Genomic DNA, 15339 nt, shown 5'->3' with positions numbered 1-15339 from the left:
TAAAGGGAAAACAAATTCTTGCTTTGGAAAGTAGGAAATGTGTGCAGAATTCATTACCCGGAGTATAATACTACATTCCACAAGAACTAAACGTATAAGCCAATCGTTTGAGCTGTTACATAGCCTACTCGGTAGGGAAAATTTGCATGGAAAATAAACCAATCATCTTCTACGTGCCTGAAAGCTACGAGGCTGAGAAACATCGTTCAAAAAATCGGAAGTGTGATACACATTCGTCCGAGAGAATGCCAAAATTCAACCTAATTTTTCAGCGTCAACAGAGCACTGAAACGTGAAAATAAGTAAGTATTCAAAAAGTACATACACGACAGTACTTAACCAGAGATTTTGGTAAAAATTCCTCCTGTAGGGTGTCTTCTAAAGAGGTGGGAAGTTGACGTAGTTTCCAGAGTAAGAGTGAGACCTGAACGCGTTCGTGTGTATGTTGACGTTGTGGTTGGGATGCACCGACATGGACAGTTTTCGACATAACGTTAGACACTTTTCAATGTTGTGAAATTATTTATGTAAATCCCTACGGATGTATTAAATCAGCCTGCTTTCTTTACATATGTTAGCTTAACGTACAGTAAATCTCATTTTCTGTGAACAAAAATTGTACCCGAAACAAGGATGGGCAAAAATCCTTCCCGTCCGGTCTTTTATTTCCACCACCAATATCAAATATGCCTGAACACCGTGTGGGACAGCCTTTGCCTTCGCGAGTCTTACGGGAGTTACGGTAATGACGTTTCATGTTCAACATGTCTGAACATCGATGCACTTGTCACACTTGTAAAATTTATGTTACAAGCCTGCTTGCTGTGTCAGCAGTTTTTATGTGTGAAAACGTGGAAAGGGAATGGTTCATGGAAGGGTTGATAGTTGTTACGTGCAATCTTGAACCTTGCTCAAATTGGTACTCCATCAGAAGTTGATTTGCATTGGAATAACATCCATTCATAGGATAATCAACTAAGACGGGAGTACAGTGGATTTGCGCAAGGTTCAAGATTGCGCTTAACAGACTTACATTGCGGAGTTGACTTCCAGCCAAATTAAAAGAGTAGCGTTAGGCCCAATTTCTCTTTTGACTTGTCAGTCCCAACTCTAGTGCTGTAGTTGGGCCGACCCAGCTAGAGAACAGAGGTTCAGTGCGCATGTGTCCAGGGTGTGCCAAAGTCGTATTGTTTACAATGCCATGTCATAGATGAAGTGCCATAATTTAGATGAATTGTATCAAGTGTGCGATGCATAAGCTTGGATAAGATCGGGAAATTTTGTATAGAAATTGGTCAACAATTATAGTTGGGTCAGCCCAGCACTACAGCTGGGACAGACACTATAGTTGGGGCGTGACACTTGTATTCATGTCATGGAAAAAAGTTGCATCCTGACTCCACGTTCTCATCATATATCATCTCAGTAAAAGTCAGTCATTACAGAAAAGCTGGAAAGACAAGAATTCTGAACTGAGAAACATTTACCGATGTTGTTGGGAAATACTTAGAAAATTCTCTTCCCTCCCCATAGACTTTGTACACAACTGCTGAAGTGGAGTCAGGATGCAACATTTTTTCCCATGTCATATCAGTTACATTCCTGGTTTGGGTTGATGTCCAGTGCTATTATCCGAGCCCCTGCAGAGGGCATATATTCTCAGGTGTCTGTTCCAGATCTATCCCGCATTAAAAGTGTTGGACACTGAAACTGCAGTTTTGCCCTCTTCTCTTTTGCAGGCTCCCACCCGCCCACGTTTCCAATTTGTGCATAATTAGTTTTTGTGATTGTGTATCAATGAACTTATGAGTGTGGTGAGGTAAAACTGATCGAGCCGTATGTGTGCTTTCCAACATTATACTGCTGCAACCAAAGCATGCAGTGCGTGACTACTTGACTAGGAGAATTATGAAAATTTGCTGTTAAGTGATGTTTCAATTCCACTGGAGTAGCCTTGTTGCAACAATAGAAATTTGCATAGAAAACTATTAAAGTCCAATTTTTTCACAGTCCATATGAATAACAAAGTTGAGACACTGAATCAAATCTGATCGAATTTCATATTTGCTGTTTTATCGGTCTAGTCACTCGTGTCTTGGGGTCATTCCATGAGGTTGGGGCACAAATTGTGACGGTATCCACTATTACCTGGGTTCCGTAGAAATGAACAGCTGTTTCCCGCATGTAGATTCCAAACAGACATTGATAAATACGTCTTGCAAGGCTGAATACAGAGGTGTGTGATATTTTGACAGAGTAAAGAACCTACTCTACAGGTGATGACAGGTGGTAGAAGTTACCCATGTAACAAGGACACTGTCACAAATTGTGCCCAACCTCATGGAATGACCAATTGCCATACTTTGCAGCATGACTGCCAAAAGCTTGCTCCTGATATAGCTCACTCAATGCTTTGGGAATCATTTGCACGGATCTGTTGCTTTTATTGTGAACAACAGACCTCCATTGGAGATGAAATCATTTGAACATATTTGGATTTCCTGTACCTTAAAATACAATCCTTTGATTAGCCCTAACCCTCCTCAATCCTCCGAAATCCTTCAGGCAGTTTTGGAGGATTTTGAAGGATTGAAGGTGAGTGACAAAAGGGTAGGGCTTATTGCAAAGGATGCAATGCGAGAAGGTCGTGGGATGGACCTTGTGTTGTTTTTGCCGAGTCATGTGTAAATTCAGCCCGATATTTCTTTTGAATCAACCGCACTGCTCAAGAGTGCCATTCGCACTGCCTTAACATAAAATAACAGGAATTACCGGAGGATTTTGAAGGATCGAGACTGTAGGTAGAAAATCTAGGATTTTAGGAGGATGGAGGGAGAATCCAACTTTTTCACCCCACCAAATTGGAGGATTTTGGGGGGTTTAGGAGGGTCCCTAGCAAAAAGGGCCTAGGGGTTAGGGTTAAAACTAAAGCCCCCTTCAGTCCTAAAACAAATAGTGGAGAAGTCCATTCACTTCTCCACTAGGGAAATTCTGTCAACAGACAAAAACAGGTGACTGGTAGACCAAGCTTGCCTATCAGTCGCTGACAGTCGACGCCCAACTATGTCAAGTTGTATCCACAGTAACAGCCAGCCATATCTGCCCCATGTAGGCAGGGGAATCTGAATTGTTAAAAAGACTCACTCGACTGATTTTGATCAAGAAGAAAACTTTGTCCAGAATGGATTTTTTGCATCGAGGGTTAACGTAAAGAAATGAAAGATACCCTGGAAAAAAAAAATCAAATAAATGTAGCCTGTGTTCTCTGTTGCCAGACCTGCTCCATTGAAATGAGTACCCAGTCTGCCCCACTTGCAAGCAGTGGGACCCCTGCCCCCACCACCACCAGCCAGTCCAGCACCTCTGTGCCGATGAACAGCACCGATGCCAAGCCAGGCAGCAAGAGCCCCGCCAAGGGCAGTCCCAAGGTGGTGGTGCAGCCGGTCAACCCTCCCATCAGCATCTCGCTGCCGGTGGAGCCCCAGCAGCAGATATTCACCATCACGCAGCACAAGCACGCCCCCGAGCCTGGCAAGATGCACATCCCAGCGACTATCTCCATTGCAGCCACTGTAAGTATGGTGGTCACACTAAAGGGATGATTACATGGGGGCAGTGGCTTCTTTTCGTCAGGAAGGTTACCCGCTGGATTTGGTCATAGATTCAATTAGTCCAAGGTTTAGTTTTTGTCTTCAAAAGTTCTCAGTGTAGAGGCATTGAGAAAGGGTAACCAGCTTTAGAAAGCACCATAGATGGAAACGACCAATTAAAAACTGAAATCTAAAGCTGGCCCCATTCAGATAAGTGGGAAGTGAAGGCTTGGGCATTTTGATCATATGTGCTCTGTGTAACTTATCCTGTTTCTAGCACTAGATAAGTGAGAGAGAAATGACGAATCCTTATTTGTGTCCATTATTCTTGTATTTGTCTAGCCTGCTGTCAAACCTCAACCTATCTCCCGGCCAGTTGTATCAAAGATGCTACCAACCACCCTCCCCCAGCCTACTGCCTACATGGTGCCCAGCACCCATGCCTCTCCGAGCACCCACCCAATCCCTGGTACCCAGTCCGCCCCCAGCACATACGCAGTGCCTGGAGCCCACATTGTACAGAGCGCCCCGACTGCGGCCCCCGGTACCCATCTGTTGACGACTGCTCTCCCGGTGCCCAGCGCCCAGTCCCAGGTGCGCCTATCCACTGCGTGGTCGTCCGCCGTCACCTCCGCCGGGGGTGACACCCACAAGGTCAAAGTCAGCGGCACGCCCGTCCAGGTGGCGACCAGCGGTGCCCAGCCGGGCACAGTGGGCAGCCTGGCAAGCCTTCCGCAGTACGTCCGGGGGGTACCCATGCATCCGAGCTTGATCACTGGTACCCATGTTGCAGCGGGACAGATACAGCAGCATACATTTCCTTCGCATTTACCCAGAGGTAAGCTCAGAGTCTGACACGTTTCGTAAATTCCTTGCAAGGCAACAGCAAATGTGGCCATGAGAGTGAGCCTTAATTCACACAACTCATATTTACATTGCAAGTCCACCGTTTCACACATACTGTGTCCCATACACAAGGACCCTTAGGTTCACCCTCGTTCATCCGTGGAGTGCAGTAATTTTTTCATTCTACTAATAGGTATCTTGATGGAGAATACCCACAAGAATTTTTGTAGTGCTAGTCTTAGTGGTTGTTATGTAATTGTAAAAAAATATGACGCTATGTGTGGGAAAAAATCAGGATTTTTTTGACCTACCCTATTGGCCTTGAGCAGGACCAAGAGAGGACACAATTTTTGTAGAAACAGAGGTTCCTTTGGTTGGAACTGCACCTCATTGGTTTACGAAAAACTATGAAATGCACACATCATGGTCGCATCGCTACAGACAAATTGAACACTCTTGACCAGCATGGTTCTTATCAACCAGTGAGGGAGTGCTTGTGCTCGAGGAGGATACAAGTACCAGCCTTTTTGATAGTTGAAGTTATGAGCTCAATGAGAGGTAGTACCCCTCATTTGAGTTTTAGAAGAAAACATGGCTTCTGGTTTCTTGTCTGTTCAAGTTTCTACAGAATTAGTCTTCTCAATTCCTTTTGCGTATGGTCGAACAGTTTGATCCGAACATATCCACCCTCTAAATCTGGTTTAAAACAATGATCTGAAGTTACAATTAGTAATGCGAGGTACTAACCAAACTTGCTTCTCAGATGTTTCTCCTTCTCATTTGTACGTGTGTTTGTTTGCTTGGTGGTTTGTTCAGGAGCAGCAGCCGCTGCCGCTATGTCGGCCCCCAAGAGCGGCATGACCACAGCCATCTTGAGAACCACCACACCTGTCTCCCAGGGTCAGCTCCCCAACACGACCGTCACCATGGCGTCTCCGGCTGTACAGTCGCCAACCCTCTCTGGCCAGCAACTGCAGGTAAACTCAGGCCTTATCCAAATTACTTACTCTATTGGAAGTGGCTGCAGCCACAACCTTAGGCTCGTGCATAATTTCAAACCATGGCCTAGTAATTTGGACACAGGCTAGGGCTAGACAAACCACTCCCATAGGCTTTGCTTCAGTAATGGCCTTAGAATTCTAGATAATTGATTAAATCTACAGTTAAGTCATCTGACCTTAAGACCAATGCAGTTTTTATGTAATGGTAATATTACAACTCGGTTGGAATTTTACATCAACATTGAACTCGATATTTTGTACATGAACATAGAACTCGTTATTCAAATTGTGAACACTATTGTGCATATTTAGTTCACATTATTTCCTCCCTTTTTTTCCCCCAATTTCAGCGGCATCACCAACCAGCCCCAGTTCACCTGCCAGGCCAGCACCAAATGCCGGGCCGATTACACTCCCCGGCCGGCCTGGGAGGGGTAGGCATGGCCCCCACTGGCCCACCAGGCATCACCCGTGCCAGCTCCCCTGGCGCTGCAGCCAGCATGCCCACGCACCATGCTAGCACTTCGGAGGCTCACAGGTAGGCTGACAAAACCACCTTAAGAAGATCACATGATAAGAAACATGTGCAAAGGCAGGGACAGAAGATTGCTTGTGCATTGAGTGGTCTTCAGCTGTGTGTTCTGCATGCTTTACTCGTTTGTTTTTTTTGTAAGTGAACTTTCCTTCGATCAGCAGTTTTTGTGTCTAGGACTTCATGAAAATTGTCACATAACCAGATCCCACTTGAATCTGAAGGCTATTTTTTGTAATTTTGTTTTACTTTTGCCATTTTATGAGGGAGATATGTGACCTGCTTTGTTCTATCAGTCCGTCAGAAAAAATCTGACAAGGATTTCAATGGTGTCTAATTTTTAGGACTCTGCCTCATGCGTCCATGGCTCAGCCCCACCTCCAAACTGCTGGCCATCCCTTCCGCCCAGACATCAAGCAGCTGCCCAAGACCGACAAGAAGCAACCAGAAGGCAAAGCAGAGGCCACCAAGCCGACCGACCCGAGCACCGTCATCACCACCGTGACGTCCAAGCCAGAGGTCAAGCTGGTGGACCCACGGCCCAGCTACAACTGGGTGACGGTCACCCAGCCAGGAGGGGGAGGGGCTCCTAAGGTGTCGCAGCTGGGCGGGGCCAAGCACACCTACATTTCCTCCCAGGGGCTGGGCGTGCAGAGGATGACGCACCCTCCCCAGGGGGTAGGGATCCCAGCCAGCAGTGTCACCAGTCAGGTGTCCAGTAGCCTGGTCACTGCCACCACACTCTCGCACCACACAGTACCTTCTCAGAGTAAGAATTATCTTTTTTTGAAGTTGTTTTGTTTTGAAGAAGTTATAATACGGCATTCCAGAGAATGGTGTGTTTTTTTTTTAACTTGACTCATAATCTATTTAATTTGTTGATATAAAAAGCAATATTTTCAGTCAGTGTTTATTCATTGATCTGTGATACAGCTATAATTCACAGCAGTATGCGAACATCGGCAATAACTGTGACAACGTTGAGCTCTCAACCACAGCCAATAACCACTTCGTCAATTCCAGTCGGTAAGGACATACCTATCTTGCAACAATAAGCCGCCTTGAAAGAGAAATTGACTTTGGGAGGGCTGAATTTCTTCCTATTGAATTGTGAATCGCATATCAGAGGTGTTCAACTTTTACCCTCTCTGTCTCCCTTCCTTCCCCGCCCCCAGCTAAGGTCTTACCCCGTCAGATGTCCCATCCAGCCAGGCCCAGTGGACCTTACGTCACCGAGGGCGGATCGTACATCTCCGCCCACAGCAGGAGCTCCCCCAACACATCGGCTGCCACAACGGTCACCGCGCTGCCCCCGACAGTGTCCCTGAGCGATGGGCGGGGCGAGAGACCCAGCCACCCTGGAACCATCGCCCATGGGGGACATGCGTACCCGACCTCCATGCAGCAGTACTTCTTGGGCACAATGGGTAACTACCGACTGTGAATAAACTGAAACAACATTGACACCCGAGTGTAAACCTTGCCAAGAAGTTATCCTTGGTCATTATAAAAATAGTGAATGTCTATAAGTGCAATGGTAAGAATTTAATTACATGTGGTGACAGGTGAAATGTTCCATTCCACAAGGCAAAGCCGAGTCGAATGGAACATTCCATATGTCAGCAAATGGAAGTATTCTTGCCATTACACGATTGTGAAACATTCATTATCATTATTTGTTTGTACAATTCCTGCTCAAATCCTCTTCTGTTAAAACAAACAAACAGTCCGTGCGTATTAGTGGCCACCATCTTGCAAAACAGATTCGTGTCCAAAATACCAACCACTGGAAGGACTGTGCAGTATTGACTGGTTCCTGTCCCTACATTGGGAATGAAATGGGGCCGGAAACCAGTCAAGTGAAATGGAAGTTGTATTCAATGGGTACCATGGAATAGAAGGAAGCATTCAACATCATTATCTACCGATCAGGATTGATCAGGGATTTATGGAGGTATTGTATAACATTGCCACATGTATTTGAGTAGTTGGATATTCCATGTCGTACTCTTGTGACCGAAGATGGATGCAGCGTTGTGTGTTGCTGCGTGTCAGAGGTGTAACCTGGAAGATGGAACATCTTTGTAATTTAATTTTACCCTCAGATTATCGCAGTCCCATGATATATGGCAGTCCTCACTCCTTTGCTTCGATGTCTGCGGCTGGCGTCCGATCTACACTGGGTAGGTTCAGAGGGATTTGCGCACACGGTTCAGTATTCAAAATTTGCGATGTACAGAGACTTGGTTTTGGAAATCCTGGCCCAGTGGGTGCTCAGCTTAGTGCTTAATTAGTGTGAGATTTATTCCTTCAAAATGAATATTTTGTTTTATGAACATGCTTTGATGATTCTGTAGCCATGCTTCGCAAAACAATTTTAAAATGTTCATAGACAATGTTACCAAGACAATTTTTAATTATGGTTAGTTTCAGAGTAATGAGATCTGTGAATGTTTGGATGTAGAATTGATAAATCCCCAGTTGAATATGTTAATATTCTCATAAGCATAAACTGAATATTCATACTTGAATATTCATTATCTGAATACCCTTATGATCTGGATATTCATGATTCCAGGAGAGTCCCACATGAGGCACACGATGCACCCAACGACTCCCCAGAACAGCTCTGTGGCCGCTGCGGTCGTAGCGGCCGCCCACTCAGCCACGGCGGGCGCCCACGTGGCCACGGCAGGCGGTCCGGTGCGACTCAACCCCACCAGCATGATGATTGAGTCCCGGCGACAGCTGCCCGTCCACAACACCATGGGCATGGCGCCCTCGTTAGAAGGTATGAGCACCAGCGAGGGGCTTTGTCCAATCATGTCATTTCCACTTGACCTTGACATCCTCTAAGTGCATTTCTCTGGTCTGTCTTGAGCCCGAACCTTCCCAAATCCTTGTGTGAGTGTAGGATTTTGAAGGATATAGGCTGTGTGGCAAGCATCCACGCAATGTGTACGGCAGTTGATCAAGTCCAACAAGATTCAGGCAGACATAACACCTGATTGTCTTAGTTTTCACTTCCCACTCATGCCTTGGAAAATTGAAACACCGTACGAAAGTCTTGAAAAGATTGGAATCTCCTCATTTTTTTGTCGAAGTCCAAGTTGTATGCCTGATGGTTTCAAATTTCAGCGCTGTGTGTGGTGGGTTTCAGAGGAAATGAGTTTGTTTCATCTCTTACCTAAGTAGCAGGTTGCAGCGCACAAGTCTCCAATTGAAATGTAATCATCGTTGCATCAAACTGTTTTGAGACTGGGATTGATTGGGTGTTCAATTGCTTGTTCTTTTTTTTCCCCCGGCAGCTGGTGTCCATACTAGCGCAGCTGTGTCACTCGGCGCAACTCAGCCGGCGAGTAATTCCCCGAATCCCAACGCCTCACCAAGGCCAAGTATCCTCAAGAGGAGAATAAATAACGACAGGTAAGACAAGCCCACGGCACTCTGAAGACCAGGGTTGGTTGGTGCAGAGACCTTGCAGTGACGTACTAGCCAGGGTAGGGACGCGCAAGGTTTGATAAGAAATTTTTATCTAGAAAAATATGGAGGTCATTATTGTATCATTATTTTTAAGAAAGTTATGTTTTGATAAATGGTTTCTTATTGAGTCTTATTCTGTTCTTGGTGCTTTTGGTTGGTACATATTGTAACAGAGGACCTCATTATTTCAATTACCATAGAACCTAGGACCAATTGGTCAGCGTGTCTGATGATGATTTGAAAATCATTATTTTCCCTGTTCTGTTTGATCTCTTGCTTTCCTAGTTCTGCGATCAGGAAGTTGATACCAAGCAGTCAGTCCAATAGCCAGCCCAGCAGCCCCAAGACAGACTTCGCCAGATCAACCTCAAGCTCGCCAAAACACAGGTATAAAGACAATCACTCCCCTGTCAGAGTTTCTCCAAATTCTTTTTCTTCAAAAAAATTTATGTGTGTGGCGATTGTTACAATTGCTGATTTAAGTTAAATTTTTTCCTTGCTCCATTGAAGAATGCCATTTCAGGCTACTGGAAATGATTTTGATTGCATTTTCCAATTGGAAACGAGCACAGTGTGTCCGCTTTGCTGAATTTTCATTCACGTTTCTTTAATCAATGCTTTGTGCCTCTTTTTCCAACTCAGCGATTCGTTAGCCAGCAGCCAACACTCTGTGGACAGCAATGCCTCGGAGGCTAGCCTGGATGTGCCGTCATCGGCCGTCAAAATCAAGCAGGAGCACGAGATCATCCATTCAGAGGCTGGCGCCCAGGCTAGCCTGCCCCGAGACCTGAGCCTGACCAACTCCATCGGGGAGTGCAGCCCGTCGCCTCGGAAGAAACCCCGCAAACAGCAACACAAGTGAGTTGATTTCTGCTTTCAAACTCCACTTTTTTATCTATCCATGCTGTAAAGATGATGCTTGTGCATACCTGTCAAGCATTCAATTTAATCGGAACTGTCCTGATTTTGAGGTTTCTAGAAATGTATCTATTAATTGTTTTTGTTTTTTTATGAAATCTTGAGTTACAAAATGGCAAGATTTATTCCACAGGCAGGTGATAGATGCCTTGTGCAGCACTTCACTGCTCACCATTACATTTGGTTTGATGCGGAATTAGTGTTTCATTATCTCTTCTAACAGTAACAGAAAATATCTAAGTCAACCTCTTTAGAGCCATGAGCGCTCCTGCTGGAATATAACCAGACTTTATCGATGTGCGATCATGTTGGGACACCATCCCTCCTCTTCCATCCTGATGCAGGGTTGCCACGGAGCATCACGACATCCTTGACGACCAGTCCACGGACGAAGAGATGGAAACCAAGCACAAACACGTCCGTGTCAAGAAAGAAAAGAAAGAGAAAAAAGCAACGGGTCAGTCCCAGATATTTTTGAAAAATGGACGAGCTCCCCCCCCCCCTTGTGGCGACATTTATAAAATGTTTCTCAAACTCAAAATATTTTGGGGTTGCTTTATTCATCATGGTGGGTTTTTGAATGCGAAGCATTCACCCAAAAATTCAAATACCAGTCTCTGTGAAATTGCCAGACATTGTACTCGTCAACTAAATTGAGTTCTTGCCTTCCACCCTCACATCAAAATGAAGTGAGGGCACCCAACATTTCCTATCAAATCAGAGTGGAAAAAACTGGTTTAAATTTGTTTCATTTTGGGACAGAACTCTAACGTAATGACCTGTTACTCCCTGAGTAGGAATGTCTTAGTTCCTCTCCATGCCAGTTGTACCTAGTTTTATTGTAAGTACTCCACCTTCAACTCGTTCTTAGATTTGAATCGCTACTCGGTTTCTTTTACCAGTGTCTGACGTTGATCACGTCAATGTGGTGCATTACTTCCGCCGGCCCTGTGTGCGGCTGATAGACACTTACCGCCAGTCGTGGAAGCCCACCCACAACCACTTTGAGAGGTACTCGGACGTCCGGCCAAAAGGTCAGCATGTAGTCTTTCAAAACCAGTCATTAATGATACTGCTCGTGTAGACAGAGGACAGAAATGGCCAGAGAGGGGTTTCGAAATTCGAACCCACGACCCCAAAATGATGCATGGCCTATCCAGCCTTGCACTGTAAGCAACCATATATGTCAGCATCTTTATTCAGGATTGCATGTCAATGGAAGGCTTGCAAAGTTCAGATGTAACTCCAGAATTGGTAGTAATAGGATCAGAACAAAATGCTGGGGGACTTTGTTTCGTCATAGGAGCAAATCCCAACTTTGTCAATATTGGTGTTTTTTTCTCTCCTAATCTTTAATGTTTCCATTTATTTGGCACAAAAAGATTTTCGTCGCCAACCTTGTCCAACTCATCAATTCATTCCTGTTTCCGTATTCATCGTTTCTACACAGAAGAGAAAAAGACCTCAATTCACGAGATCGCCAACCAGCGAGGGATTGTCAAGAAGACGGACGGATGGAAAGTCAGGCACATCACCTACCAGTTTGAGGACCTGGTGAGTTGGACAGCTGGACTAATTAATCCGCGGTCATGCAACGGACAGTTCCTGATAATGGCACCGTAACTCAGTCTGAAGAAATCTTGGAGAGTAGAGAGGGAAATGATTTTGTTTGAGAAATAGGAAGTCACCACAAGAAACCTTTTGAGAAATTCTTTCATCATCAAACCACTATACCGCTCTGGTTCCAATATGCTGGGCATAAGCAACTATTTTTATCCAACTTTTTTGGAGAGTCCCAGTTCAGGTTTATACGCATTGACCGTCGTTATCCTTGACACATTTTTCCTGGCAGGAACACACTGACATTCTGGGAGACCATTATTATAGGATGGCTCAGTAGAACATCAGTATTATGTTCCCCAGGTGAATGGTTCGAATCCTGCTGTAGTCATTTTCTTCCATTCCCTTGAGAGATGATTTTTGTTTTGAATCTTCAGCATGGATTAGAGAAAGATGTTTTCAACGAGATGAAAGGGATTAAGGATGGTATGGCCCCCTGGCAGACCCCTGGGAAGGAGAGTGACACGTCCACGATCTACGAACTCATACAGGTAAGCAACCTCCACCCCAGTGTATGGACATGTACTGGTCTAGCTTGTGTGTATTGCACTTGAAAATGTCTTGTCCTGTGTCTCACCTTCTGATTTGAGACCATAAAACAATGTTTACGGTTGCTGTCTTTTTAACCCCTAGTCCCTCAGCACTTTAATTGATAACAGTTTTGAATTGGCTCTGCAGTAACCAAACGGCACATTCTGTCCACATAGGTCCTCAAACTCGCATATAAAAGCCTAATCCACTCTAACAGCGGCCGGCCTCTGCTTCTCCCATGCCTGCAAAAAAATTTGAAAGACTCTTAGCAGGATGGGGTTGACAGAATCGCAGTGCAGTTGCAATTGTTCATTTCTGTACCTCCAATTTTTTTTTTTTTTTTTAATTAATGCAGCGGTGTCTTAAAACCGTCTTGTCTTTTCTGAGCAGGGCAACATCCAGAGGTCCCAGTACGTGATGGAGCACTTGGAGGAAGCCAAGAACACCATGCAGAAGCTCCTGGATCACAAGCCCAAGGTCATGGCCATCATCAAGAACCACGCCAACAAACGGCACGCCAAGAAGAAGCACAGCCCCTGAAACTGGACGCGAACTGAGCCAGCGTAACAAATGCCATGCTGCGAAGAGAAGCGCAGGCCCTAGATCCCCGACAGGAACTGCCACGAAACACAGCCCTCCCCCCCTCATTTCAGTGAGAACTAAACCACCAAATGGCCAGGCTAGAAAGGAAGACGGACCCTGGAGTCATCAGGATTCCTGCCGCCGGAATGCAGTACTCGGGAAGAAACGGAGCCCCCTTGAGAACTAAGCCGCCAAAGGCTATGTTGGGAAAGAAAATGCAGATCCTGGATTCAGTGGGAGCCAAGCCAGAAAATACTTCGCTGCGAAACAACACCTCGCGAATTCATGGAAACAACATCCCTATCAAACGTGACCAGGAACCCTGCCAGCTGACAGCACGCTGCAGAGAAACAAATGCGAGACAGCGCTTACAAGCGACATAATTTTAAAAAACCAACCAAAAGCTGCCCGACAGTTTTTTTTGGGGGGGGGGTTAAAGATGACATGGTCGTCCTGAAAACAGTTCATCCCTTTGCAGGTCGAGCATAGAGGCATAGCACATTCATTACTATGAGCAGTTTCTTTAATGGGATTCACATTATTCATTGGCAGTCAGCGCTAGTCTTTGTCTTGGGAACACCCAAGATTTTTTGACTTCCTTGTTACAGTAGAAATACGTTTTCACTTTCTTCCGGTTCACTACATAGAAACGTAGAATAAATATGAATACGCACCATGTCGAACTCTTACACGTTTCTCCGTTTCTTCAGTTCAAAGCAAAAAAGGTCCTTGAAGCAAATAAAATTCTGAAAAAACATGGAATGAACTTTAAAAAAAAAACTGATGAAGTAACTTCCAAGTGATTTTAATATTATGACTGCCCAGCACAGTATTGTGATATTGCCAATTGCTTCCAATCAATTTGGTAACGGACGATCTTTTTGTCAACAAGGACCTCTTCAGTAATGAACTAACAGTCTCAAGTCAAAGCTTTTCAGTGTATGTCACTGAAATGTACGTGTTTTCATTGTAATGTTTACCATATCCAAAATTAAGTTATGGATCAGATTGTATATACTGTAAATATACGAATTTATGTACATAATCAATTTTCTTTCCAAGCCAAAAGAAACTCAGGATTTGAGAATGTTCAGTCCCATGTAGCCACGTTTTGTGAAGAACACGAAAATAATTGTGCACTTTATTTTCATACCCTCACTTGGTATTATTTTCACACAAACCTGCATATGGAATCGTGACACGGAGATTGGCACAGTATGTTTAGGACATTATGTAAAATGCCACGCGCTATCAAAAGTGTCACGTTAAAATCCCCCGCTAAAATTTTGCTGTCTGAAATAACTGAAAACTGATTGTGAAAGATTGCTGACAACTGGAGAGCAGGAGCAATTAGTAGGTGTATTCTTCATCAGTAACTCCCGACCAGAATTAAATTTTCTTTTACCACTGGCATGTTAGAACTTGCTTTCAATAAAAAAAAATTGCACTGCGCTGATCTGTTTTGACAATTAAGTGTGACAGAATGATCTGTTATTCAGTTTTGAATGGAATAAGTTCTCCACGTTGTTGACAGAAGTCGTCAAGAAGTTTGAGTTCATAAAGTTTGTCAATAGAGGCTTTGCATGGTAGCCATCTTGCAGGGCAGTTGTTTTATTCCACAGGGAAACGCCCTTTGTGCATACCCTGTGGAACAAAATCACTGGCCTGCAAGATGGCAGCTATGCAAAAAGCTATAGGTACAAGGAATATAATAGATATGATGCCTTGTGTGCATGTAACGTTCAAATCACTTGGTCTGTCAGTCTTTAAAATGGTACCATTAATGCTCTCCCAGTGCAGTATGATTTTTTTTTATTTTGTGTAAAAAAGTCCTTTAAAGAGAGAGCTTGGAGCGTGTATTTTGAGAGGCATTCGTTTTTGTATTGCGTATTTTATATACAAATCATTTGAGTTGAAGGGCAGGTAGTGCTATGTATTATTATATACAGGACAAAGATAATGTGCATGTGTCTACGGAACTGTAATTTTATAACTGAGAAATAAATGTGTGTACAGAGCTTCACGTGATGTGTTGTTTGACTTTGTTTTCATGTGTACAGATTTAAAAGATATTATCAGTTAGTCACGAAACCCAAACTGTGAACCAATGCAAGATAACACTAACCAATATCAGTTAATACTAGACAACACCAGCTAACACTAGCCAAGCTAACACCACCTAGTACAGGCTGGAACATCAGCTAACACAAATCAACACCAATTAACACCAGTCAAC

At 44.3% G+C, this 15339-nt stretch overlaps 1 protein-coding gene across 2 annotated transcripts; it reads left to right on the top strand.

Annotated features, from left to right (window-relative positions):
• The first annotated feature begins 178 nt into the window (after nucleotides 1–178).
• Nucleotides 179–15126, top strand: LOC110981004 (uncharacterized). Of its 2 annotated transcripts, XR_015427712.1 has the most exons (19): nucleotides 179–302; nucleotides 3276–3572; nucleotides 3933–4428; nucleotides 5253–5413; nucleotides 5788–5975; nucleotides 6314–6738; nucleotides 6903–6995; nucleotides 7145–7396; nucleotides 8075–8152; nucleotides 8548–8760; nucleotides 9278–9395; nucleotides 9738–9839; nucleotides 10095–10310; nucleotides 10715–10827; nucleotides 11273–11404; nucleotides 11821–11924; nucleotides 12368–12481; nucleotides 12912–14689; nucleotides 14776–15126. XR_015427712.1 is itself a non-coding variant. In XM_087146011.1 (18 exons), exons 2-18 carry the CDS (start codon nucleotides 3291–3293, stop codon nucleotides 13059–13061), a joined length of 3237 nt encoding a protein of 1078 aa, XP_087002137.1. In that variant the 5' UTR covers nucleotides 179–302; nucleotides 3276–3290; the 3' UTR covers nucleotides 13062–15126. The 2 variants fall into 2 exon arrangements, 1 of the variants encoding a protein (XP_087002137.1); XM_087146011.1 differs by having other exon boundaries at nucleotides 12912–15126.
• Nucleotides 15127–15339: the final 213 nt, after the last annotated feature.

This window comes from Acanthaster planci, linkage group LG14 (assembly GCF_054643075.1).
Source record: "Acanthaster planci isolate LZ-2023a linkage group LG14, COTS_SCS, whole genome shotgun sequence".
NCBI lineage: Eukaryota > Metazoa > Echinodermata > Asteroidea > Valvatida > Acanthasteridae > Acanthaster > Acanthaster planci.
This window is presented reverse-complemented; position numbering and strand designations above follow the sequence as displayed.